At 39.7% G+C, this 27,847-nt stretch overlaps 1 protein-coding gene and 1 non-coding gene across 2 annotated transcripts in view; both read right to left on the bottom strand.

The window, feature by feature from the left end:
• ANAPC1 (anaphase promoting complex subunit 1) overlaps window positions 1-27,847 on the bottom strand; it is a 94,448-nt gene that overhangs the window by 47,015 nt on the left and 19,586 nt on the right. Inside the window, exons 14-26 of the mRNA XM_052647575.1 lie at window positions 26,647-26,781; window positions 25,153-25,290; window positions 24,515-24,575; window positions 22,415-22,602; window positions 17,547-17,621; window positions 13,004-13,272; window positions 10,923-11,014; window positions 9,972-10,120; window positions 6,408-6,486; window positions 5,977-6,013; window positions 5,825-5,895; window positions 3,642-3,820; window positions 1,464-1,678 (exon numbers count right to left, since the gene is read on the bottom strand). Coding sequence (XP_052503535.1) covers window positions 1,464-1,678; window positions 3,642-3,820; window positions 5,825-5,895; window positions 5,977-6,013; window positions 6,408-6,486; window positions 9,972-10,120; window positions 10,923-11,014; window positions 13,004-13,272; window positions 17,547-17,621; window positions 22,415-22,602; window positions 24,515-24,575; window positions 25,153-25,290; window positions 26,647-26,781 — 1,688 coding nt within the window. The remainder of the gene's footprint in view (window positions 1-1,463; window positions 1,679-3,641; window positions 3,821-5,824; window positions 5,896-5,976; window positions 6,014-6,407; window positions 6,487-9,971; window positions 10,121-10,922; window positions 11,015-13,003; window positions 13,273-17,546; window positions 17,622-22,414; window positions 22,603-24,514; window positions 24,576-25,152; window positions 25,291-26,646; window positions 26,782-27,847) is intronic.
• Window positions 26,227-26,331, bottom strand: LOC128057137 (U6 spliceosomal RNA). The gene has a single exon (XR_008200310.1). It is a non-coding gene; the product is annotated as a U6 spliceosomal RNA (small nuclear RNA).

Raw genomic sequence — 27,847 nt, 5'->3', positions numbered from 1 at the left:
AAACGGCAACCCACTCCAGTATTCCTGCCTGGAGAATCCCATGGACAGAGGAGCCTGGCAGGCTACAGTCCAAAGGGCTGCAAACAGTTGGGTATGCCTGAGCAACTAACTATGCACGCACTCCCACCAGAAACTCTAAGAGGGAGACACATTCCTTCTTCTGTTTCATATTCACTTTGAATTAAAACCAGCTATTCTACACACCAGGCCAACTCTCCGTAAGTATGCAAAAAGAAAAACCTAAAACTCTTCTTTCAATAATGCTAACCCACGACTGAGCAACCAAACTGAACCTTCTCAGAGGAAAACAGGATTTGCTGGGTTCCTCACTGTGCTGTTGCCAGTGTAGCTGGGCCCCTCCTCTCATCCTCTTTGTGAACACAGCCCTAGTGCCCCCTCCACGGCCTGCACACAGGAGAAAAAGAAAGAAGTCCTTGTTGTGGAGGTGAGTGGATTTCATGCCGTCCCCAGAACAGCGAAGTCATTTCATCTGCTCGATGGCTAGCATTCACGGAACTAATAGCACTATATGCCAACTATGTTCAAGGTTAAATGGCTTCTACAGGCTATGTTTTTGTTTAGTCAGTAAATCGTATCTCACTCTCTTGTCCATGGGATTTTCCAGGCAAGATAACCGGAGTGGGTTGCCATTTCCTTTTCCAGGCTATACTCTGAAACTAATCCACGACTTTTTAACTTGCTTCTATGTTAAAATAAGTGGCATCTAATAGAAGTTGTGGAGGTAGGAGCATTTATAACCAGGAAATACTACAAGCTCTATCTGAAGACACAGAAGTATCCTTTCTGAGGCTAACAAGAAGCTAAACCTCTCTCTGCAGACAAAGCTATTCACAAGCATGCTCTCTCCCTTACTGTACATACACATACCTGCTTTTCTCATTCACTGGGGAGGAACACCTCACTGTCCTAAGATGGCTCTTTAAGAACACTGCCCCACAGTAATTTGTAATCAGGCAAATTTAGAATTAGGCCAGAATGCTATATCCCATAACATTTTTAGCAGAAACAGAATACATAATCCACAAAATTATAATAATGAAAACAAAACCTGTGTACCCTTCCATTTAAGATGCAGCTAATTTTAAGATGCATCACTATTTCATGACGTGCTAAGAAAGAAAAACCACTGCCAACTAAACTGTAACACCTACAGACATCCACAGACTGACAGATAATCTGATTTCAGAAATGTGAAAAGGTTAAAAAAAAGACAGCATCACAAAATCAATGACCTCGGATAACAAAGATGCCTGACGGCACTGTGCTCTGCAGTGTACCCAGCAGTGCTCTAAGCGCTAGGCAGAAGCAGCCCACTTGGCTCCTGAGCAGCCCTGTGAGGTGTGAACGAATGCCACAGTCATGCCTGTTCCTCCAGCTGAACAAACTGAGGCAGCACTCAGTAACTTTTTACTTAAATTCCGGCAGCTGATGTCTGCCTTTACCTGTTCTCTTTTTCCTCGATGAACTCGTGGTCACTGAGTTCTGGGTACTGCACCACATTGACGCGGACAGGATGTGCACTCTGGAGAAGCCTTCGCACGTCCTGCACGCGCAAGTCTTCGCTCCATATTAACGACATCACCTCCTGATTCATGTCATTCATGCCATCATCCTCCTCCTCTGTTTCTGTTCCTGAAGGAACATCTGATGAGAGCACCTGAGTAACAGACTTGGTTGTAATACTAACTTAAAAACCAGCCAACGCACATTTGTTGAACATGAGAATGCACAGGACGAGGTGCCAAGTCTACATCAACGCAAACAAACGCATATGCCGAAGAGGGCTGGCTCAGGCTCCCAGGCATATGGGTTCCTACCCAGAAATCTTTCTCTAACTGTATTGCCTGCTTGGAAAGAGTCTTTACTCAGCCAAGGGGAAAGCTTTCAACTTAGAATACTAGTCAGGCGGCTGATCTCACAGAAAGGAATACTCTAAATAAATTATAAAAAATCAAACTATATTCTAAATATTCTGAAGAGGAAACATATTACTGACAACAGAAGATTAACTCCACACAATGTTGCTAAAGAACCAACACCAATTTAAATACTGTCTTTAATTAGCAGAAGCAGAAGAAAACAACCTGGAAAGGTATCAACCAAGGGCTGGAGGAGGTCAGACTAATACTTTCTCACTTCCGTGCTTCAGAATGGATCATGGTTGGTTTTCACTTTTCTTTGTTTGTCCTAAGTATGTTCCAAGTATGTTTCTTAAAAGGAAAGGAATTAAATGCAGCAAAACAAGTGAGGAGAGTTAACTGCCTGCTTGTCATTCTGTCCTCATAATCTTAGCATGTGCTTTAACTTCCCAGGCCAAATGATTCAATTAGACGTCAAAACAGAAGAAATAGCAGAAATCTTGTTTTCTCACAGTTTTCTACTCCTTTCACAAAAGAGTAATTCCTAGACGAAAGGCTAAAATCTTGCAACATTTAATGTGGAAGCAACATTAACCAGGAAAAAGAATACTGGAAGATATGATTAAAAATCAGTCTGACTTTAGTTGCTAAAAATTTATTATAATTTCTATGGAATATCTAATTTTAAAAGGAACTATATTCCAATTGGTGAGTAATAAAATATAGACCCAAATAGCTGATAAATTTAATTTGAGACGAGTTACAAAATGTAACCTGAAGTAACTGAACAAACTGAATTTAGCTAGAATTACTTAAAGTGAAAGTGAATTCGCTCAGTCGTGTCCAACTCTTTGCGACCCCATGGACACCAGGCTCCTCCATCCATGGGATTTTCTAGGCAAGAGTACTGGAGTGGGTTGCCTTTTCCTTCTCCAAGGAACTTCCCGACCCAGGGATCGAACCCAGGTCTCCTGCATTCTACACAGACGCTTTACAGTCTGAGCCACCAGGGAAGCACTTAAAAGGACATATAAATACAGATGAACGATTATCAGTATCATTTAGCTTTAAGGCTAACAATGGCCTCATTCATAGTAACAAAAGAGGTCTAAACGCTAACAACTTAATCTTGGTTGAGGAAAAGGTAATCATATTACTAACAAAAAAAATTTTGGTTTTCTATTTAAAATAAGACAAACACCAATTCACCTAAAACTTCTTACTTAAGTGCAGATTGGAAGGTAGGTGTGGCCTCCCTGGCAGCTCAGTGGTGAAGGGTCTGCCAGCCAATGCAGGAGATGCGGATTCAGTCACTGGGTCGGGACAAACCCCTGGAGTAGGAGATGGCAACCCACTCCAGCGTTCTGGCCTGGAGAATCCCATGGACAGGGGAGCCTTGTGGACTACAGTCCATGGGGCCGCCAACTCAACAGCAACTTAGCAACTAAACAGCAGCGGCAGTTAGCTACTAACGTGGTACAAGCAGGGAATCAGTCATGGTAGCTGTCCACTGACTCAACACTTGTCCTGACTCAAGGCAAAGAGAAGTGCAGGTAAGACAGAGCATTCCCAAAATCTATCTCTATGTTCAATCTACAATGAATATAATTTATTCTGTTTTAAAGCATATCTATCTAGCATATAATAAAAGATAATCTGATACATACACTTGCAAAAATTCTTGAAGGAAAACGGAGGACAGCTCTACTCTAATTCTACTGAGGCTAAAACTGAACATGGACTTTCCATGGTGATACTCACAGATTTTCCTTTGGGCAAGTTTCCTTCGCAGGCCTGCTTGGAAAGATCCTGACGCCCAATCAAGAGGCAGACAGCTTCCGGCCAGTCTGAAGCAGGCTGCTCCCGACAGTGATAAATCGCATCTCGGATGGGAAGAGCTATTCCAAAGGGAAGTGTTTCCAAGTCTCTTAAAGTGAAACCTTGAGATGGAAGGAAAAGAGAAAATTCTTCAGTCAGACTTAGCCACTGTCCCAATTCTCCAAATGAAGTTAGTAAACTCTACCCTAACAAATAGCAACAAACCGACGGTATTCATTCTGCTACCAGACCAGCATCTTGACATCAGTTTTCTTTAGGGGGGGGAAAAGAATTCCTAAAAACTTTAAGAAAAAAGCACAATCCAATAGGAAAATCAAAGGACAAAAAGACCCTTCCCTAAGAGGAAACACAAATGGTCAATGAACATACGAAAAGATGCTCTGTCCAATGAGTGGTCAGAGAGATGCAAATTAAATCCACTAGGAAATGAACATTCATACTCATCTGACAGACAGATATTAGAGTCAGTCAATGCCAAGTGTTCACAACTACACAGAGCAACAGCAATTCTCTTCCACAGAGGATGGTGGCGTATACAGAGCCAACCACCTGGGAAAACACAGCGTGTACAGTCAGGTTCACCCCTACAGTCCGTCAGAAGCCATACAGAGACACGCACACAGGGAACAAGGACATAAGCATTAAAATGTTCATTAGCATCGTTCATTATGGCAAAAAATGGTAAGGGAGGAAAGAGTCCAGTTTCTATCATCAACAGAATGGATAAGTAAGTTGTGATATATCCAAGCAACAGATTATATAGCAGTGAAAATGAATGAATGACCTTCTGCTATGTGAGTCAACATGGATAAATCTATAAATAATATTGAGGAAAATAAGGTAGTAAAAAACATACTTATATCTACACTGAGTTACATAAAGTTAAAAAACACATAATACTAAGTAATATATGAAGGTGATAAAAAAAAATGACAGACGGTAACAAAATTTAGGATGGGTGCTGCATCAATGGTTACCTGTGGCAGCAAGGTGTGTGAGGGGATATCAAGGACTAGATCCACAGGGCTTTCTACTACACTGACAATGCTTTATTTCTAACAGTGGGCGACCAGGACATCAACGCTCATTTTACTATTATTCTCTAAACACATTTCATACACTCTCTTGTATATATACCATATTTCATTAAAAAATTTTTCACAGCGTCAGGTTAATTTTTTCTGAAATGATTTTCTAAATATTATAATATTTTACAGTATTTATTAACACAGAAAATTGGTTAATTACAGAGGTAAAAATGTTACTTTATTTGAGAATGACACTTATACTAAATACTATGTAATATACAAATAAATAGAACTCATCCAATATTTTTCAGCATAAGTATCTTATTGGCAATACTACATGACAATTAGTGGAATTTTCAAGGAAGCATAACAAAAAAGACGAGTGAAAACCTCAAGTCATTTAGAATATTCTCTAAATAAGAATTCAGAAACCTCTTGTAATATTCATTAAAGCACTACTTTCTAACATACTATTTTATAACATCCTCATTCTTCTATGTTTTCATACTGTTAATGTTTTTAAAACCTTTTAGTTCATGTTCACAAAAAGTTTTGGTAGTTTCCTCAGCTTAAAACCCAGAGGCACAATCTTTAGGAACAGAGAATAAACTCTTCGCCTTCCTCTCCCTTGTCCCAGGTGAATCTACCTCTTGTTGCATAAAATCCCTGGCCTGTATCATTCAAAATTTTGCCGGAAATAATCGCTTCTGGTATCTGAGTATTTAACAGCTTCAAATCTGAATGTGTAGTGATTAGCATTCTCCATTCTGGGGCCACTCTACAAAGCCACAGCCTCTACTGGTCTCAGAGGAAAGACAAAGATTTTCCATCCACCAAAGGAGAAAAGGCTGGTACCCAAGATATCAGTAGAGGGAAGCTGTGAGACCGTCAAGCAAAGAAAGGGTGGCTCGGGGGGGCCATCATACAACCCTGTGGGATCCTTCTGTAGAGCTAGAGGCCCTGCCTTCTCATGCCTCCCAGCTCTAGCGTGCTCTGAGGACACAGGGCCTGGTTAGGAAAGAGCAGTCCAAGGAAGGGATTTCAAAGACACATGAAAGGTAACAAAGATGGCCTTACCTACATTAGTCATCCAGACAACTAATCTCTCAGCTAGGCTAGAAACCGACGTAGAATGGCTGAAACTAAGCCTGCAAGAGAACAAACACGAGGTTATTAAACAGGAAGCCGTGAAATAGACAGCGTAAAGGCACAAACTGAATAAAAGTCACCTGCTCTCCTCTTGTTCTGCTTGCGGCTTCTGGGGTGCTACAACAGAACAGAACTTTATTTTAATAGTTATCCTGGTAAAGAAAGCAAGCAACATATAGAAGACATTTGGAAAGAAAAATTACAGATAAAGATCTCCTAAAAAACAACAAAATACGCAGTACTCTGGCAGGTTGGAAAGAATGATCATTTCCCTGGGGCTAAAACAGCCCTTTTTAGACATACTGAAAATGTAGTTTGTCAGATTTTTAGTAATCTTGGTCTCTGAAAGTCAGTTGCGGACTCAAGACTAGAACTGTGATTTTGTCACCTCTAAAATGAAGCAAGACACAGCACCTGAAGTACACTTAGAAAAGTTTTCATTTTTTAATTTCAACTGATACTGACATCTATAAAAATTTGTCTGGGGAAGCCTAATGTGAGACTGACTTACCGATACTTATTCTGGATAAATACTGTGAGGATTCATCAGAGAGAGAGCTTTCGTCACCAAGTATGTAGAGTGCAATACTCTGCATAAGGAGAAACTTAACATTATTTTTTAAACTCTTGAGGCATAAGCACAGACAGGAAAACTAGCCCATTTTAGATACAGAGCTCTGTTTTGACAAATGTTATACAATCATATAACCACAGTCAGGACACAGAATGCTTGCATCACACCAGAAAGTGCCCTTGGGAACTACTGGGAATAAATAACGCTTCTTTTCTCTCTTCCTGTATTTTGCTTCTTCTTCAATATCCTGCAAATGGAGTCACAGAACATGCTGTCTTCTGTGTCCTGTTTCATCAACTCAGCACTTTGGTGAAATTCATCCACATTACTGTGTGTGTCAGCAGTTTCTTTCTTTTCACTGCTGAGGGGTATTCCATTAGAAATATGTACCAACCTCTGCTTATCTACTTACAAACTGATTGACATTTGCGTCATTTGTGTTGAGTGGATGCCGAGTCCTTTCAGTCATGCCTGACTCTTTGCGACCCTAGGGACTGTAGCCCACCAGGCTCCTCTGTCCATGGGGTTCTCCAAGCAAGAACACTGGAGTGGGGTGCCATTTCCTCCTCCGGGGGATCTTCCCGACCCAGGGATTGAATCCAGGACTCTCATGTCTCCTGCACCGGCGGGTAGGCTCTTTACCAGTAGCGCCCCAACTTGGGGTGAGGTAAACCCTAACTCTCTACGCCTCAAGGCCCTTCTCCACTTCAGCCTTCAAAGTTCTCCTTTGAGTATTTGCTATTACCACTAAGATCTGCACCTACAGCTTTTTTTTGGAAAGAAAGTGGCAGCATGATCGTATTAAAATCTCAACACAATGCTGGAGGGTCTTCAAGTCCTAACTCTAAACCAGTACAGACACTACAGATGATAGGTTCCTGAACTACAGATGATAGGTTCCTGAAAGTCGCTGACATCGTATCTAAGAAAGATATGCTATAACACGAATATCTGTAAGTTGACTAGTGTAAGCTGGACACAGAACACCTTTGGCTTATTCATATATCTCTGGCTCCCTCTTGGGGAGCTGTAACACTCAGTCTACCCCATTTTAGCGGAGTTGTACAGAACCAAAGTATCTGGTGAATTCACCTAAATGTTTCCACATAAGCAGCAAGGAATGAAAAAGTATTGGCTGCTCTGAATACATTGTGAATGGACTGATCGCCACTGAATCGTACACTTAAAAACAATTAAAATAATAATATGTTATATATATTTTATCAGTGTTTTTTTTAAAAAAGCAGAATCACCATTCTGCATGTCTATTTCAGAGCCATGGCAGGTACTGAAGCCTCTCTCAACATGAAGGAAGCAGGACACAGAGTAAAGGAGGAGCAGGTGGGGAGCAAGGACATTTACCTAGTCCAGTGATATCTGAGACAGGAGACAAAAGATCTGGTTCTCCTACAAGCCTGGGAAAGCCCCATCTCAAGAAAGGTCCACAGAAGACCTCTCGGCAGGCTGCTCCAGTATAAGGGGACCAAGGGACGTTACTGTGAAGGAACTTACCTTTACTGATGCCCTTTGGCTCTATCTGAATCAGCTCTGATCTTGGATTAACTATGTATTAATAAGGTGAGTTAATTTTTTTTAATAAAAATTATTTCATTAAAAAAAAATTCAAGTAGGATTTTTTGTAGCTATGGTTAAGCCAATTATAAAATTTAAAGGAAAAGGCAAAGGAATTAAAATAGCTAAAATAATTTTAAAAAAGAAAAGTAATGGAAGGAAGAGTCACAGTAACCAATTTTAAGACTGACTATAACGCTACAGTAATCAAGAGTGTGTGGACCACAACACAGACCAATGGACTAGAATAAAAAGCCCAGAGACAGACCTACAAATATGTCGTCAACTTATTTCTGAAAAACTGCAAAAGAGAAAGAATAGTGTTCCCAACAATTGATGTTTAAAAAAACTGACCATTCAAATGGAATAAAAATCTCAACATAAACCTCACATCTGATTAAAAAAAATTTAACAAAATGGATCACGGATCTAATTATAAAACAGGAAACTGTAAAATTTCTGGACGAAAACAGTAGAAAATCTTTCTGACTTGGATAATGAGTTCATAGGCATGACACCAAATGCACTATCCATACAGAAAAAAGTGGATAAACTGGCTGCATCAAAATTAAACATTTGTGCTCCACAAAGGAAGCATTAAGAGAGCAACAGGACATGACAAACCACAGGAGAAAATACTTCAAACCCACGTATCTGACAAAACCTCCTATGCAGGCACATTCAAAATATCACTAGCCATGAAGAAAATGCATATTTAAACCACAATGAGTTATCACTGCACATCTATAAGAATGAGAAAATTTACAAATCATGACAATACCAAAAACTGACCAGAATGCATGCAGGGAAACTGGAACACTCACACACTGATGGTGGAAATGCAAATATATGAAACAGATACATGAAATTAATGACTGCTTCCTTCTTGGAAGAAAAGCTATCTCAAACCTAGACAGTGTATTAAAAAGCAGACACATTACTCTGCCAACAAAGGCCGTATAGTCAAAGCTATGGTTTTTCCATTAGTAATGTACAGCTGTGAAAGTCTGACGATAAAGAAGGGCTGAGCACCAAGGAACGATGCTTTTGAATTGTGGTATTGGAGAAGACTTTTGAGAGTGCCTTGGACTGCAAGAAGATCCACCCAGTCAATCCTAAAGGAAATCAACCCTGAATATTCATTGGAAGGATTGATGATGACACTGAAGTTTCCACACTTTGGCCACCTCATGCGAAGAGCTAATTCATTGGAAAAGACCCTGATGCTAGAAGAAGGCGAAAGGAGAAGAGGGTGGCAGAGGATAAGATGATTAGATAACATCGCTGACTCAACGGACATGAATTTGAGCAAACTCTGGGAGACACTGAAAGACAGAGGAGCCTGGTGTGCTGCAGTTCATGGGGTCGCAAACAGCTGGACACAAGTTGGCAACTGAACAACAAACAATAACAGAGACTCTGAAAAACAGCTTACAGTTTCTCAAATATATTAATCTTATATATACTTGCTATATGGCCATCAATCCCGCCTCTGGGTACCTACCCTAGAGAAATGAAAACTTTTGTTCACACAAAAACCTAGACATGAATGTCTATGGCAGCTGTATTTATAACTGCTTAAAAACTGGAGTCAACTCAAGTATCGTCAATGGATGAATGGATAAACCAATGTGATATATATATGCACACAATGTATAGCCAACACTCAGCAATTAAGTGCAATGAACTCCTGCTACAGCAATACTTGAAAGAATCTCAAAAGCAGGAGGGAATTTTCTGAGGGGGTTGATAGAAGCATTCTGAATTCTAATTATGGGAGGGATTACATGAACTCAACATTTATTGAAATCCACAGAGCAATACACAAAATGGGGGGGGCAGTAATTTTTCTATATGATAATTTTTTACATTACATTGAAAGTTAAAAAGAAAAAAACAAACAAGTTTGGCAACATACTGAATACATACCAAGACTACAAGTCTGCCTCGTTCACAGATTCCGGGGAGGTAAGGATAGGGGGGCACTCCTTCCCCCTTCAGACAGGAGCTCACCCACTGATAAACACTAGGTGGCTCAAGAGTGAAAAATGACGGGTACTGCATAGATCCTGTTTGACCTTCAGAATTAGATAAATGTTTGTAAAGATGTAAGTATACACTAAAACAATACTGTTTTAATTCAAAGGAAAGATAATCAACAATCCCTGTCATTTGAAGACAATCAGAGTAACATTTTTTCCATATTCTCCAAAATGCTTCATGTTTTCTGTCACAGTAAGTATGTGATCACATTATAATCTGTGGAATTTAACTGACTAATATTTTATCCGAATTCTTATGTTCAAGGCATATTAAAGAATGTCACCAAAATTTTCTGCTCTAGCTCTAATGATGAGAAAAGACAAGACACCCAGGATTCTGCTCTGTTTTAACAACTGGGCCCCAATCTTGAGTCCGTTTAACTCAGAGTCTAAGACAATACAATGGCTGTGAAACTGTTCTGTATCTGTACTGTTCAATATGGCAACCACCAGCCCCATATGACTGCTGAGCACTTGCAATGTGGCCAGGGCAACTGAGGAACTGAATCTTTAGTTTAAACTAAAATAGCACACAGTGGGTGGTTACTAACTGGACCACACAGGATAGCAAAGCATCCTTGGCACTGGAAGCTCTAAGCTTTTGCAAGGCAGAATCTTGGGGATGAGTAAAATCCCCTCCACCCCCCACCCCCCACACTGAAGAAGCTATACTACAAGTCAGAGACCAAACACTACAAACTGAAATCTGCCTGGTGGAAAAACACTACCCCTGATTTAGAGGTTAACAGTAAGAAATATATCCTCTGCTGTTTACCAAGAAAAATACAAGCAAAGGTCAGCATACTGTTGAGAAAATCTTTAACAGCAGAACACTTACCTTGGTCAATTGTGCACACTTGTCCAGTAGTTCTGACAAGTGTTGGGTAGTCTCTATAGTAATGATCTACGTAAGGCTCCAATTTCAAGTCCCTAAAACAATGGAACACATAAAAGGAATTAACAAGCGAGGTATTACAGCATTCTCCTCCCAAACAGTTAAGAAGACTCATCAGTTGACCTTTTTAATTTAAAACATTTACTTAGGAGAAAGAAGACAACCACGTCTAGAGCCTCTGTACTGTATTTCTGGACTTAAAGTGCCTAGGGTGACAAATGCAACCAAGACTCCTTCTGCTAGATAAATTTTGAGGGTAAAACTGCTATGAAAACTGTGGTCCAATTTCTCCTCTGTTAATTTGTTAGCTGTGTGCTCTTCAGGAAGTCAACTTTCTCAATCTCAGTAATTATTCTTCCAGAAAATTGTGGAACACCAGTCAACTCACCCTCAAGCTTTTAAGATTAAATAATATGTATGAGAAATACCTTATAAAGTGTAAAACATTATACTAATTTTACCTATTTCAAAGAGCCATGATTAGGGTTTGAAAATCATTTCATTACAAAAGTATCTTCTTTATAGTAATGCCTTGTCATTAAGAGAAACTAACCATCAATTAAAACTGTCGTGTCTCAGAAAAGAATTTCAATATCTCAAGGAAGGTAACATAAATTAGAAAATATACTACAACCTTAACTCAGAGGTTGGCATTTTAATTCAAACTTAACTTTATCACCAAGGGTCACAAAGGCTCAAACAACACCTAAGTATAAACACTTTGAGTTCAGTGCCAAACACAAGGTGCTAGAAAAGACTGTTGAAAATACCATCAGAACAGTCTTATTGTAGATCCACTACAAGAGCCTGAAAGACAGGGAAGACCAGACTGGGGCAATCAAGGACCAACAAAGAAAACCAATGTCTAGCAAATGGCACCTGTCCTTAAAAAACAAACTTGAGAGGCTTCCCTGGTGGCTCAGTGGTAAAGAATCTGCCTGCCAATGCAGGAAACATGAGTTCCATCCCTGGTGCAGAAAATGCCACACGCTGTGGAACAGCTAAGCCTGCGCACCACAACTACTGAGCCTGTGCTCCAGAGCCCGGGCGCCACAGCTACTGAAGCCCACACACCTGGAGCCCAGGCCCCACAGTAAGAGAAGCCCCCAGAATGAGAGGCCTGGACAGCAAACAGAGAGTGCCTCCACTCGCCACAGCTAGAGAAAAGCTCGAGAATCAGTGAAGGCCCACCACAGCCAAAAATAAATAAATAAATAAATAAATTTTTTAAATGGTCCACACCAAAAAAAAAAAAAAATTTTTTCCCCTCAAAACTTAAGCATGTTTCCTCATCACTGGAACAGGGACTGTAATACCTACTTTGACAATTTCTACATGTAAAGTACTATTTTGTTAGTTTAAACCCTGACAGCTCAGTTGGTAAAGAATTTTGCTTAAAACACAAGAGACTCCAGTTCGATCCCTGGGTCAGGAAGATCCTCTGGAGAAGGGATAGGCTACCCAGTCCAGTATTCTTGGGCTTCCCTTGTGGCTCAGCTGGTAAAGAATCTACCTACAATGCGGGAGATGTGGGTTTGATTCCTGGGTTGGGAAGATCCCCTGGAGACGGGAAAGGCTACCCACTCCAGTATTCTGGCTTGGAGAATTCCATGGACTCTATGGTCCATGGGGTCACAAAGAGTTGGACGCGCCTGAGCAACTTTCACTTTCAAACACTATTTGAATCTAAGGCATCATTATAAAAACAGCAGGTATCATTACAGACTTTCCACCACAATCATGGTGTCAAAATGAAAGCCAAACAGGTTATCCTCACTGGGCAACACACTACTCTCATGCCTTTTCCACTCATCTGAGGACAAAAAGCTGCAACCCCAGCCTGACCCACGGCCCTTACACAATGGATCCCCTCAAACAGTTCTGTGGCTTATGGAAAAGGCTCCTTTTTGTTGAGAAGGTAGAATTCAGAAATTTATTTGCAAGGTTCCTATTTGACATTCACGGCCAAGAATTAAGTCATCTAATGACCTTTCGGAAATTTCTAATCTATAAACGATATTTACCTTGCCAATTGGACGAGAAGTTCAACAAGTGAACGAACCCCTTCTCCCATTAGGGTGTTCAACTTGAGTTCCTCATAGACCAGGTGAAGAACAAAAAAAATTGCAGGTATGTGAGTGAACAGAAGTGTAGAAGAGTCCAAACTGAGATTCTGGGAAAAATCCTCATCTTTCATCTGTGAAACTTCCAAAGGACTCAAACACAAAGATCTGTTCAAGAGATGAGACTCAACATTCTGGTGGTAGTCTGAATTTAGTAAATATTCCCAGTCCTAAGAAGAATAAAAAGGATATTAGCTTTCTAAATAATTGTAATGTCACTATTAAAAAAGAAGACCAAATTCACTTTAAAAAACTCAAGTTCCATTTTCACATTAAGTTGTTAACATATTAAAAAAAAAAAAAAAACCACAATGCTGAAAAATTAGAACCAATACCTAACAGCTCAGTCATTTCCAAGTGCCAGCAATAAATATTAAGACAAGCCACCTTTAAAAATCACTTGAATCATATCCTTTTAAGGAAGAGACTTTAGTAGAAGAATTCTACTGCTTAAGCAGAGATTGAAAGAGAAAAATTTAAGATTATTTTAGGCAATGTCTCATGGGCCACAAGAAAACGAAAGCCTAGAAGTGTAGACAGGCAGGTGTAGGGACCACTGCACTGATTTGGGTTTGGGTAAGAGGAGAGGTCTACTTGAATACAGCTGAAATACATGTTGACAAGATGCTGAGGCTAGTAACATACCTAATAATCAACTGAATTTTATATTTGAACTGTGCTACACTTTACAAGTATTGAGTCTATTTTAGTTTCTACTTTTCTTGGGGACAGTCTTGATTCCTGTCTCCTGTACAGGGTCATGAACCTCCATCCATAGTTCATCAGGCACTCTGTCTATCAGATCTAGTCCCTTAGATCTCGTTCTCACCTCCACTAGATAATCATAAGGGATTTGATTTAGGTCATACCTGAATGGTCTAGTGATTTTCCCTACTTTCTTCAATTTGAGTCTGAATCTGGCAATAAGGAGTTCATGATCTGAGTCACAGTCAGCTCCTGGTCTTGTTTCTGCTGACTGTATAGAGTTTCTCCATCTTTGGCTGGAAAGAATATAATCAATCTGACTTCAGTACTGATCACCTGGTGATGTCCGTCTATAGAGTGACATTGTACAGGAGACAGGGATTAAGACCATCCCCAAGAAAAAGAAATGCAAAAAAGCAAAATGGTTGTCCGAGGAGGCCTTACAAATAACTGAGAAAAGAAGAAAAGCAAAAGGCAAAGGAGAAAAAGAAAGATATACCATTTGAATGCAAAGTTCCAAAAAACAGCAAGGAGAGATAAGAAAGCCTTCCTCAGCGATCAATGCAAAGAAATAGAGGAAAACAACAGAATAGTAAAGACTGGAGATCTCTTCAAGAAAATTAGAGATACCAAGGGAACATTTCATGCAAAGATGGGCTCGATAAAGGACAGAAATGGTATGGACCTAACAGAAGCAGAAGATATTAAGAAGAGGTGGCAAGAATACACAGAAGAACTATACGAAAAAGATCTTCATGACCCAGATAATCACGATGGTATGGTCACTCACCTAGAGCCAGACATCCTGGAATGAGAAGTCAAGTGGGCCTAAGGAAGCATCACTATGAACAAAGCTAGTGGAGGTGATGGAATTCCAGTTGAGCTGTTTCAAACCCTGAAAGATGATGCTGTGAAAGTGTGGCACTCAATATGCCAGCAAATTTGGAACACTCAGCAGTGGCCATGGGACTAGAAAAGGTCAGTTTTCATTTCAATCTCAAAGAAAAGCAATGCCAAGGAATGCTCAAACTACCACACAATTGCACTCATCTCACATGCTAGTAAAGTAATGCTCAAAATTCTCCAAGCCAGGCTTCAACAGTACATGAACCATGAACTTCCAGATGTTCAAACTGGATTTAGAAAAGGCAGAGGAACCAGAGATCAAATTGCCAACATCTGCTGGATCATCAAAAAAGCAAGAGTTCCAGAAAACATCTACTTCTGCTTTATTGACTATGCCAAAGCCTTTGACTGTGTGGATCACAACAAACTGTGGAAAATTCTGAAAGAGATGGGAATTCCAGACCACCTGACCTGCCTCTTGAGAAACCTATATGCAGGTCAGGAAGCAACAGTTAGAACTGGACATGGAACAACAGACTGGTTCCAAACAGGAAAAGGAGTACATCAAGGCTGTATATTGTCACCCTGCTTATTTAACTCACATGCAGAATGCATCATGAGAAATGCTGGGCTGGAAGAAACACAAGCTGGAATCAAGGTTGCCAGGACAAATATCAATCACCTCAGACATGCAGATGACACCACCCTTATGGCTGAAAGTGGAGAATTAAAGAGCCTCTGGATGAAGTGAAAGAGGAGAGTGAAAAAGGTGGCTTCAAAATCAACATTCAGAAAATTAAGATCATGGCATCTGGTCCCATCAATTCAGGAGAAATAGATGGGGAAACGGTGGAAATCATGACCTACTTTTATTTTGGGGGGCTCCAAAATCACTGCAGATGGTGACTGCAGCCATGAAATTAAGAGATGCTTACTCCTTGGAAGAAAAGTTATGACCAATCTTGACAGCATATTAAAAAGCAGAGACATTACTTTGCCAACAAAGGTCCATCTAGTCAAGGTTATGGTTTTTCCTATAGTCATGTATGGATATGAGAGTTGGACCATAAAGAAAGCTGAGCACCGAAGAATTGATGCTTTTGAACTGTGGTGCTGAAGAAGACTCTTGAGAGTCCCTTGGACTGCAAGGAGATCCAACCAGTCTATCTTAAAAGATGTCCTGAATATTCATTGGAAGGACTGATGCTGAAGCTGAAACTCCAATATTTTGGCCACCTGATGCGAAGAACTGACTCATCTGAAAAGACCCTGATGCTGGGAAAGACTCAAGGCGGGAGGAGAAGGGAATGACAGAGGATGAGATGGTTGGATGGCATCACCGACTCAATGGACATGAATCTGAGTAAGCTCCAGGAGTTGGTGATGGACAAGGAGGCCAGGCAGAGTCGGATACGACTGAGTGACTGAACTGAACTGAACTAGTTTCTACTTGTGATTTATTGTACTGTGTTGAGACAGTCTATGGTTGTATTTTGTACAGCTGTATTGTGTTGAGATAATCTATGGTTTCTTTGGAACTTGGAATTTATTGGTGTTTCTATCAGGCTTAATACAGTGTATTATTCTAACTTAAAACTCTTGCAACAGACATAGAACCAATCATAAAAGTTAAAAATTTGTAAGTCAGACAACCAAAATAAAAAACTCTTCTCAGCAAAAGATACTGTTAAGCCACATAGTGGGAGAAAATATTCCCAAAACACATATGACAAAGAACTCGTATCTAAAATATATAGAGAACTTCTTTAGATCAATAAATATTTTTAAAATCTAATTTACACCTGAACAGAAAGTTCACAAAAAGATATGTAAGTAGCTAACAAGTACGTGAAATAGTGCCTAACGTGATGAGTCATTTTGGAAAAGCAAATTAAAACCACTTCAAGAAACCACTTTGTACACGCTCAAATGGTTAAAAGGAAAAAGACTGACAGCAAATGCTGGCCAACTCATATACTGCTTGTCAGAATATAACATGGTACAATCAATTCGAGACCAGCAATGACCCAACAAGTGTACTGTTAAGTATTCATTTAGCCAAGAGAAATGAAAATATAGGTCCACAAAGCCTAGTTCCTGAATGTGGGCAGCAGCTTTCCTCATAATAGTCAAATAATGGCAATAGGCTACATATACATCCAGAGAAGAATGAATATACAAACCACGGTATAGTCATACTACTGTCTCAGTAGGAAGGTACAAACTACTGACTCGGCAACAACATCAATGAACCTCAAAAGCATTATGCTGAATGAGGGAAACTTTATACCAAAGACTACATACTATATTATTTTACTTATATTAAGTTTTAGAGTTGGCAAAACTAACATATGATAGAAATCAAATCAGTGGATGCTTCTATTAAAAATGGCTCAAGAGAACTGTATACGCTCACGGAGATGTTCCATCCTTGAGAGCAGTGTGGATTACACGAGTGTCTATTTGTCAAATCTGATCAAGCTGTAAATTTAAGATCTAAGCATTTCATTTATGCAAATTATACCTCAATTTTAAAAGAATGTGTTGCAACACAAGAATATACCCATGGAATCTGACATGTTTGAGAACTTAAAGAAACACTGCATAATAAAGGTTGTCACTTAAGGTGATGAGCTGGCAGTAAAACATCTGTAAACTCAAATTTATATCACACAGCATCATGTATGTTTTAAGATGAGCATTAAAGACAAAAGTGAATAAACAATCACAGAAAACTTGACAGGCCCTATCCTTCAAAATAACTGCCATTTAGTATTAAAATAAGCAAAAGCTGTTAAAAATATGCACAAATCAACAGGAACACCACAAATATGGGGGACTGGTACAAGTACCCACAAACTAATTTGTATCAGCAAGAAAAAACAATGCTTACATCATCAGATCCCGTCTCAGAAGGCCTTGCCTTTTTGGGTGCAATGACTGGGGAAAGTGATCCTTCAAAGTCAAACTGGAAGATAACCCCAAAAGAGAAGACAAAAATCATGTAAATGTATCACTTACAACAGATCAGCTTAAAGGACTCAGCAATCAGTTCTGCCAATTACGGAAACTGAGGAATGACATCAAAACTCATTTTCTCATCTGGAAAAACATGATATGAACACCTTTCTTCTAGGGTCATTGTGAAGATTAAATGAAATCATCTATATAAGGCATCCAGTCTGGTGCCTGGGCTCATAGGTTCGGCAGCAGTAGCTTCCTTTCCTCCCCACTTCTCTCATGACATAGATCTTCACTCCATTTGTAGAACAAGAACCATTAGTCATATCCAAAATACACCCAGTCTCAAAGAATCAACCCAATGTTAGCCAAAAGTCAGAGCTAAGCAAATATACATTTAGAGACATATACTTAGAGTCTGTCTATAGTGACAGCCCAACAATTCTCTGGCAGAGATGGGTAGCTACTCTCCAAAATCTGAGTTCTCCTCTTTCTTCTGGACCCACAGCCAGGCTGCTGTATCCCGGCCCTCACAGTGAGACGTGGCCCTGTGACAGTGACTATGAATGAGAGTGGGTGTCACCGATGCCAGACTAGTTCATGAAATCCTCCCAAGCATGCTCCCCTATGCTCTATCCCTCGCATCTGACTGGGTGGTGTCAACTCTAAGGTGATCTTTGAAGCCTCAGGTTGAAAAGGACAGATGCTCCATTAGCCTGGGTTCCTAATTAAACCATGTGGCCTATTTACCTGCTAAGGACTGTTAAAGGAACAAGATACACATTTCTGTTGTGTATGCCACTATATCTTTTAACAGCTTTCTGTTATAATAGCCTATCCTAATACAGTTACATAAAAGCAGTTTTCTAAAAGTTCAGCCTAATTCAATTTTCCCTGGCATAACCTTAGCCCCTTCTGCTACTTTGCACAGGCACTGAACTATCAGTTCATCAATCATAACCGTATAAATGATAATGTCTATTTTCCTACGCTATAGAAACCTACATAGTTATCAACCTCATTCATCTGAAAGTTGATTTATGTATAAAAACTAAACATAAACAGCAATATTTAAAACTGAATAAAGTTAATTTTTAAAACTGATCAAAAGAACAGGTTTTCTTATGAAGTAGTCAAATAAAACACAGCCTAAGAAAAAGACAAAATACTGTATGATATCACTCATTGTGGAATCTAAACTATGACAGAAAGGAACCTACAAAACAGAAGCAGACTCACAGAGAGAACAGCCTTATCCTTGCCAAGGAACAAGAAAGGAGGGAGAGGGATGGACTGGGAGTTTGGGGTTGGTAGATACAAACTATTACATTTAGAATATCGAAATGGCAAGGTCCTACTGTATAAGACAGGGAACTATATTCAATATTCTGTGATAAACCATAATGGCAAAGAATTTTTTTAAAAGAATGTATTAAACACACAAAAACTGAGCCCAACTTATACACAATATTATCAAAAAACAAAAATGACAAGAGTAAAATCAAAGCAACAAATGAAATGATTTTACCTGAAACTTTAACCTAACACAGCATGCACACACAGACACAATCTAAGTCCCACAATCAGAAAGAACACCCCTGTTGTGGTTATCAAATTCATTAAGACCTGGAGTTACGGGAAAGAATGGGGGAAACTGATACAGATACCTTTTTGTCACACATATGGATGTTTTATTTTCATTATTTTAATATGTCACCGCTTAGCCAATCCTGTTATATAATCCTGTGGATCACCGACCTTGATCTATCATAATCTGACTATAAAATATTCATTTATCTGCCTTCTCCTGGGACAGTCAATTCAATGGGAGGAACTATCCTGTCTTGCCTAATGCTTATCTGAAAAGCCTGGCTTCATGCCCACAGCAGGGACTCAATATCTAATGAAAATAAGAGCATCCCAAAGGACAGAACAGTTAACCTCAGATGCAACCACTCACAGAACCTGTGAACCAAAAAGAAACATCATCTGGCCCAGAGCTGTCATTTAACATCAGTAAATTCAGGAAGGCCCAAACAAATTCCAGAGTCATATAGCTGGTCATCGGCAGAAATTCTGTACTCTCTAACTCTCCACCCTATTACTTAACTGACAACAAAGGGGATATATCTGGACAAAACAAAATAAAAACCATTTGCCACTGAGGACAATTTCATCCTGAGCTTTCACTGTAAGGATAACCAAGACAAGGTTTAACTATGCAGTCATCCAAATAAATGTCAAAGCAACTCAGTCTCAGGGCTCATTTCCTTGTTCCTTTTCTTAGGGCTACCACGCAACAAATTAGTCAAAGAGTCAGATTCTTCTTTACAAAAGAAAAACGCAGCTGCGTGCTCGGCCCTCTCTGCAACAGGAACCATGAGGGGCTCTGGCCCTCTGCGAGAGAACGAGGCACAGTGATGTGGATTCATCAGGTCCTGCAGGGCAGCAGCACGCAGAAACTACAAGAAGCTGAAGCAGACTTATTCATATGCAGAAATCCTCAGCTTCTGTAAGGCTCAACTCTTTCATATTTAATAAAGAATGGAAACATCTGGACTGAAGTAGCATTCATGCAATGGTTTGGACTAAGAAAACTCTCTATTTTCCCAGTAAAACTTTCCCCAAGGAAACTGCAGAAGGCAGTTCTTTCATATGATACAACACATATAAACTCTTTTAAAAACAATACTTCATTTAGGTGGACAAGGGCTTTCATTCAGCCCATGTTCACTAAGCATCCATCCTTGCCAGGCACTGCTATTTACCTTCCTAATGGGAGCAGAAACACACAAAATAAGTAAAGAGGATAATAAGCAGGAGACAAGGGACAAGTCCAATTCTACACAGAAGAGACACGGCAGGCTGCACTGAGGTGACACCGGCCGAGGCCTCAGCTTGTCTTGCCTGATGAAGGCATTTTCTCCAGCGTGCGCGCATGCGTGCTCAGTCGGGTCTGACTCTCTGCGACACCACGGGCTATAGCCCACCAGGCTCCTCTGTCCATGGGATTTCCCAGACAAGAATACTGGAGTGGGTTGCCATTTCCTTCTCCAGGGATCTTCCCGATCCAGGGATCAAAGCTGCATTTCCTGCGCTGGCAGGAAGATTCTTTACCACTGAGCCATCTGGCAAGCCTGCATTTTCTCCAGAGAGAAGAGCAAGTGTGAAGACCCTGAGGTAAGAACACGCTTGGACACGTTTGTCCTTGTTCAGGACAAACAATGGAAAGCAGTGTGGTGGAGACAATGTGAGCAAGGCAGGGATGAATCAGAGGTAAAAAAAAAAAACAAAAAACTGGAAAACCCATCCCCATTTACCTATACAGAAATAATAAAAATTCTCTCTGAGTTGGCAAAGGTTCAGCACACCAAGAATCTGGGAGGTGAAGCAGGCACTTTTAAATGACACTGGTGAGAATGCTGATTGGACAGTCAGTCCTTTTTGAACATTATTTGACCCAGTAATTCCTCTTTTAAGATTCAATTCTTGAGAACTGACTAGAGATCTAAAGATCTGTGTACAGAAGAATGTTACTCAAATTACTCATAACAAAAAAACCTGATTCCACAATGTTTAATTATTAGCTAGTGGGGCTTCCCTGGCAGTTCAGATGGTAAAGAATCTGCCTGCAATATGGGAGACCTTGGTTCGATTCCTGGGTGGGGAAGATGCCCTGGAGAAGGGATGGCAACCCACTCCAGTATCCTTGCCTGGAGAATCCCATGGACAGAGGAGCCCGGTGGGCTGCAGCCCATGGGGTCACAAAGAGCTGGACACAAGCAAGCGACTAATACTTCTACTTTTTCACAATTATGACAAAGCCATATGGTACCCTATAATGAGAACGATAATCGGGGGGAAGGAGGTTGCAGAATTCTTAAAATGGGAAATATTCATTGACATGATGTTTATGAGAAGCAACAATGAAAATGTTTACAGTGGTTATCTCTTAGTATTATTTCCTTTTTAATCTCTCCATTTTCCAAATTTTCCTCAGTAAGCGTGTATACTTTTATAATGAAGAAAAACAATGATTTTTTTAAATGGATTTGCTGGTATGAAACCCAAATGTATTGACAGGTACAGCTGAGTTACCTTGTAAGTGTGATCTAGAGTGATTTCTTCAGAGTGAACCAGGCAAGGCTGTCCTGGGAAAGATCTCCGGAAGCAAAACGAAAACACCGAGACTGAGGACCCTATCCTGCTGATTTGTGAATAACCTATGAAGGACCCGTAACAAAGCTTCTCGGGAGGGAGATGAGGAGCTTAGTTTGTATCACTGACAGGCTAGATATTTAGGCTAAAGTACTTTAAATCCCCTTCAAAATTAAACCTTCCTCATAGACCAAGCAATAATGTGGAAAAAGAGAATCTGGGCCTCAAGAGAAGAACATTAAGCCATGAGTCAGAAGATACACTGTAGGCCCAGTTTTGAGCAAATCTCTAGTCTGTGATCTCCTTGTGACTGTTTCTTCATCAGTAAAATCAAGACTGCTCCTACTAACCTAAGCATAATTTGCAGCCATGTTACAACGATGAAATGAGAAATAAAAGTCAAAGTGGTTTACGTTATAAAAACATAATGATTCTAATTACAAGTAAAACATTATCATTAAATTAATATTTGACTTACAATGTATAGATACAATAAGCCTTAGCATTATTCCATTTTGATGAATAAGGTATGCCTACTAGTACACTGGTGTGTTACATACTCTGAATGTTGTATCATCAATTATGCAAACATTACACTGATAACGGTGTATCTCAGGAGGAAAAACGATCATATGTACTCACATTTCTTGTCCACGCTAAGCGGTCTGTGTTATAACCCATCATGTTCATGAGACAGGTCACAAATAAGTTCCACTCTGAGTGATCACTGGGCCCTCCTGGGGCACTGTGGACACTGTACCACTTGACGAGCATCTGAACCGCTATTTCTTTCGGCAGAATGAGCTTAATTGCTTGCAAACAAGTTTGTACTATTGAAAGCAAAGATTAATTTTAGTATGCTTCCTAGGCATGCATTTCTTTTCCCCTTCTACTAAGGTTTTTAAATCACTGCTATATAAAGGTCAAGCACTATGAAAAGGGAACTGCCATTAAAGAGCTGGTGGGACGCAAACCTGACCTAGCCAGTCATCTGACTCTGAATTTAACAGGGCTTGTGAGAGTTCTCAGAGCAGTGTTTTCGTCATCAATTTTGGGTCAGAAATAGAATAACCACATAGCCCAGGTTACCTAAGACAGAACTGACTGACATCTGTGGCCCCAACAATTATTAACGGCTTCCCATTTTTGCTCTCAAAAATGTCCTAGTTTGGGCAATGAATTAAAGATCATTCTAACAAAAACACACAATTTCTACACTAATAAATTCATATAAAATATTGTTTCAATACTTCAGTAAATATAGAATAATGAACACATACATCCTCAAATAAAAACATTCACCTAGCTTTAAAATATGCTGTAAATGATTAAACATTCTGGTCAACCAAAGCTTTGTAACTTTTCATTATTTCTGACAGCCCTGTTTCTACGGTGTTTTACATGCTGTCTTCAACAGATCAGTCAATACCACGTCATCTCCATCCTTCTTAACGGCCCAATACCATCAGTATGACAATCAGTTACAGCGCTATGCTGTCACACAGCGACTCCCGCAGGGTGGCAAGGGCTATCGCTACGAAGGGCTATCTGCTTTCGGCAAGAAATGGCCCCGACCTGCAATGTTTTTGTATACCCACATAATCTCTTTAGAGGACTTTTTCCTTCCCTTCCCAAATCCACTGTTACCAAAGCCCATCCTTAGCAGTATATGCTTTTTCTCATCAATTTGCTATGTGTCCACACACAACCAGGGCTGGAATCAAATGAAACCAATGTCAGAAAACCAGATAACCAAATTTGTCATGGTTGAGTCCAAAATCAGTGTAAACCAGATACCGACTGAGGTGCTGAGGAAAGTTTTATCAAGTACAAAACCTTCTGTGCACAAACTATGTGACTTCTATTTGCTCCTGCAAGAGTAGGATTTCACTTTGTTTTATTTATTTTAACTAATCCATTAACTGTTTTTATGTATTTTGGTTAGGCTTATATTTCTTGAGATCACTGGCTAAATACCCTTTAGAAAAGCAAGGCAACTCCATACCAACTCAGAATATCATCTACCACACTGATGAAGAGTACTTCCTAAAATGAGAAAGGCACTCCAGCCCACTTGGCAAATTCCAGAGATCACAAAATCTGCCAACATTCTGCACTAGAAGTTGGATTTAAACTAACAGACATCCTGAATTTTCTTATATCACACAGGCATTGTTTTCTTAACTTAAACATTTGTTGGCAAATCTTTTCGATTACATGGTTTTCTTTAGTATTTAATGTTCAGAAATATTCTCCACCTAGTACTTTCCAAATTGCATTTCAATAATAATTCAAGCAGACTCTGATTTTATCAAAATACTTCTGAGTGTATTTTTGCTAAAATGTTAAGTTTTCCTCAAAGGCAATTATGTTAATTTCTCAATTATTCTTAACAATTGAGAGATTATTTTTGGATTAAAAACCATCAGATATGCCAAAAACTGTTTTAGTTGCTTGGGCTTGTTTCTCAGACTTTCTTGCATGAGGCGTGTCCACATGAGAAAGCTCACAGAGGTGGAACCAGCACGCGCTCCTGGGCCCCAGCCTTGGCGCACACACGGATGGGCCGCACAGCACTCAGCAGCGCGTCACAGCTTCTCAGCGCAGGAAGAAGGCCCATCCTGTGGCTCCAAAACAGCAAAACGTTTAAAGCCCCAATTATTAATGTATATCAACAATCACTCCAAATCTTTTAAATCAAACTAAGAACACATGAACATAAGGTTTGATCCTCAACCATACCTAATTCAGAGGTGGCAATTTCAGGAATAGTGATCCTCACCATGGAGCCATTACTCAGTTCCTAGGAAGAATATGGAAACAAATAAGGGCAAGTGAATAGAATCTGTTCATTCTAAATCTCTGGATGTCTAAAAATAGCTGATGCTTAACAAGACTGTCTGCCTGTCAAAGAAAAATGCAATAAAATATACGAAAAATAAGTAGTATTTTTTTCAAACAGAACTGAATACTTTGAAACTTCAGACACAATAAATGTGCTTATTTATAAGACATTAACAAAAACTCTTAGCTTTAAACAAAGTGCCTAATTTTCATATAGACACTAAGAGTCACCATCACCAAAAGTCTCACTTTTAACAACAACAACAAAAAATGTCTATATTAAAATTCAACTGAATGAACAAGTTTTGTTTCCAATACACTTTTTAATAATATAGAAACTTTAGAAAAAAGCTGGATGAAACTACTTTAAAGAAAAATAGGGCAAAAAAATCATGTATTACAAGCGCTTTTAAAAAACCACATGAAATATTTGTTTCCACTTTTCAGACAAAACTCTGCATTCTGACAAACTTTACATGACAGCCATAATTCTTGGAAAGCTATCCTGCCTTTTAAAAATAAATGTGCACACTTACTAGCGTTACCCTGTTACGGACAGGGTCTCTTATAGAATGAATGTAAGTCCCGAGCTGTTGGAAAGTACAATCCTCAGTATAGAGAGAATCATGAAGCTTTGAAGAATCCCTCAGTTCTGGAACTGGGGACACCAGAACCTGTACAGGGTCATAAATATAACACGTGAAGCATTTTTGAGAAATTAGGATGAAGAAATTACATGTCTTGTTTGCATATGGTCTAACAATTGTACACAATGATTTTACACCATTCTAAGTATGACTAAGTAGCCTGTACCAAGGTCCCCACCAAGAGCAACTATAAAAAGTCAATAAAAACAGGACATCTGATCGATGGCACTGGAGAGTTGTGGAGATAACCTGGACTTGAGGGGCCAACATCAACAGAGAAAGGAATCAAAAGTAAGTGGCCCCACAGTTTAATACCACTTGGGATCTAATACCACTTGGTCTATCTTTAATCCCAAGATAAACCCATCTGAAACACAAATCCTAACATTCTTAACTGCATCCTCTAAAACCAACAGTGTCTTAGTGACTGTATTCAGAAAGAAAAAGCTCTTTATCCTTTCTTCTTTAAGAGCATGCCAGGTGGAGTGTAAGTCCTAGCTCTACCACTTCCGAGCTGTATGTTTTTAGACAAGTAACCTCCCTGTGTCTCCATGTACACATCTGTAAAACAAGGATTAATATTTTCCTAATAAAGCTGTTTTAAGGGACTAAATGAGTTAGTATACATACAATGCTTGGAACAGTATCTAGTACATAGATAATACTAGAATATCCCACCCCTTGCCCTGCCTCACCCAACAGACCACATGGATTTTTAAAAGTATTCATTCTTTCCTCAGACTTGTTGAGTCTTAACTTGTGTGCCAAGAGGTGGAGGTACAGTTATATGTTAGCAGTGTTCTGCACTGACCTGCCTCCACGCCCACACCCATGGGATTCCTCTTTACCCAAATGCCCCCTTCCACCCACAAATATTCCATTTGTCCTCCAGGTCCAAACCAAGTCAGACACATCTCTCAGAGTTCCCTGTGCTACACAGTAGGTTCTCATTAGTTATCTTTTAAAAATATGGGACGTTTCACAAATTTGTGTGTTATCCTTGAGCAGGGTCCATGCTAATCTTCTCTGTATCATTTCAATTTTAGTATATTGCTGCCGAAGCGAGCATTAAATTATGGTTTCTTAAAACAGACAGTACATCTGATTCACACAAGTAAATTGTGAGACCCCCTAGATGAAAAAGAATGCATCCCTCTCCTCACTGTAGCATCCTCAAAAAAGCACCTCACACATCACAAGGGAAGTCACTGTACGTTTACCAAATCATTTGTGTTTGAAAATATTCATATTCTACAAGCATTAGCTAAACTTCCAATTTTACTGTTTTTAAAACAGAAAAAAAGTTAACCATGGAAAAAGCTAATATTTGACCCAACTTCTCTAAAACTATCAATTTTTGACAACACCTACTCCCCTTCTCACCTCATCCAGGGATCCAAGCAGCTTACTCAGAGGGTTAGTAGGAGTAACACCGTCAAGTGGGGTGCTGGGCCGAGGCATCGTGTTGGACATTGTCAGGGAGGGAGCTGGCAGCCCAGGAATAAAAACCTTCCCCACCTGAAAGAATTTTAAAATGTGGGGAAAAAATATTAGCTTTCATGTATCATGTTCTTCGATGAAACATTAAGGCATGTAACCATGCATTTCTTTTGCTATTTCAAAGTTTACGCTCACCATACACAACTAAAAAACAGGGAGAATTAAAATTTCAATAACATATCAAATTCCACCATCCAATTACAAACATCTTGACATAAACTCTCTTAGTCTGATTCCTTCTTTTCATCACTAAGAACTTTCCGAAGGCAGGAAACAGAGGGAATGTTAATATAGTTAAGACATTAAACAAAATTCAAGTATGTCACACACTCTTCCACCTTATTGGAGGTAAACGCAGCAGGCACATTAAGCTTTCAGAGATTATAAGCATCAGTCTTATTAAGTCTCCTGGCAGAGAGAAATAAGTGTCATTTATGTCTTGGGGCCAAAAGAAATTAAGCTGAAGTGGCACTCAGGAAATTAAACCCAACCTAGTCCAAACTGTGCTCTCCAGCTTGCAGTCCATCATAAACCCTCAAACACTTCTTCCTCAGAAAACCTGACATAAAGTCCTCACTGGCCTGAAAAGAGTGAGCCAACAATCACGCTAATCGCTCTCTCTTTTAAGTCTCCACAGGGTTCTCCGGAAAGCAACACGGGAGTTCACATCCACACAGTCTGAAAACTTTTTTTTTTAAACTGGTTTCTTGGGGGCTCCAAAATCACTGCAGATGGTGAGTGCAGCCATGAAATTAAAAGACGCTTACTCCTTGGAAGAAAAGTTATGACCAACCTAGATAGTATATTCAAAAGCAGAGACATTACTTTGCCAACAAAGGTCCGTCTAGTCAAGGCTATGGTTTTTCCTGTGGTCATGTATGGATGTGAGAGTTGGACTGTGAAGAAGGCTGAGCGCCGAAGAATTGATGCTTTTGAACTGTGGTGTTGGAGAAGACTCTTGAGAGTCCCTTGGACTGCGAGGAGATCCAACCAGTCCATTCTGAAGGAGATCAGCCCTGGGATTTCTTTGGAGGGAAAGATGCTAAAGCTGAAACTCCAGTACTTTGGCCACCTCATGCGAAGA

Source organism: Budorcas taxicolor, chromosome 11 (assembly GCF_023091745.1).
Source record: "Budorcas taxicolor isolate Tak-1 chromosome 11, Takin1.1, whole genome shotgun sequence".
Lineage (NCBI taxonomy): Eukaryota > Metazoa > Chordata > Mammalia > Artiodactyla > Bovidae > Budorcas > Budorcas taxicolor.
This window is presented reverse-complemented; position numbering and strand designations above follow the sequence as displayed.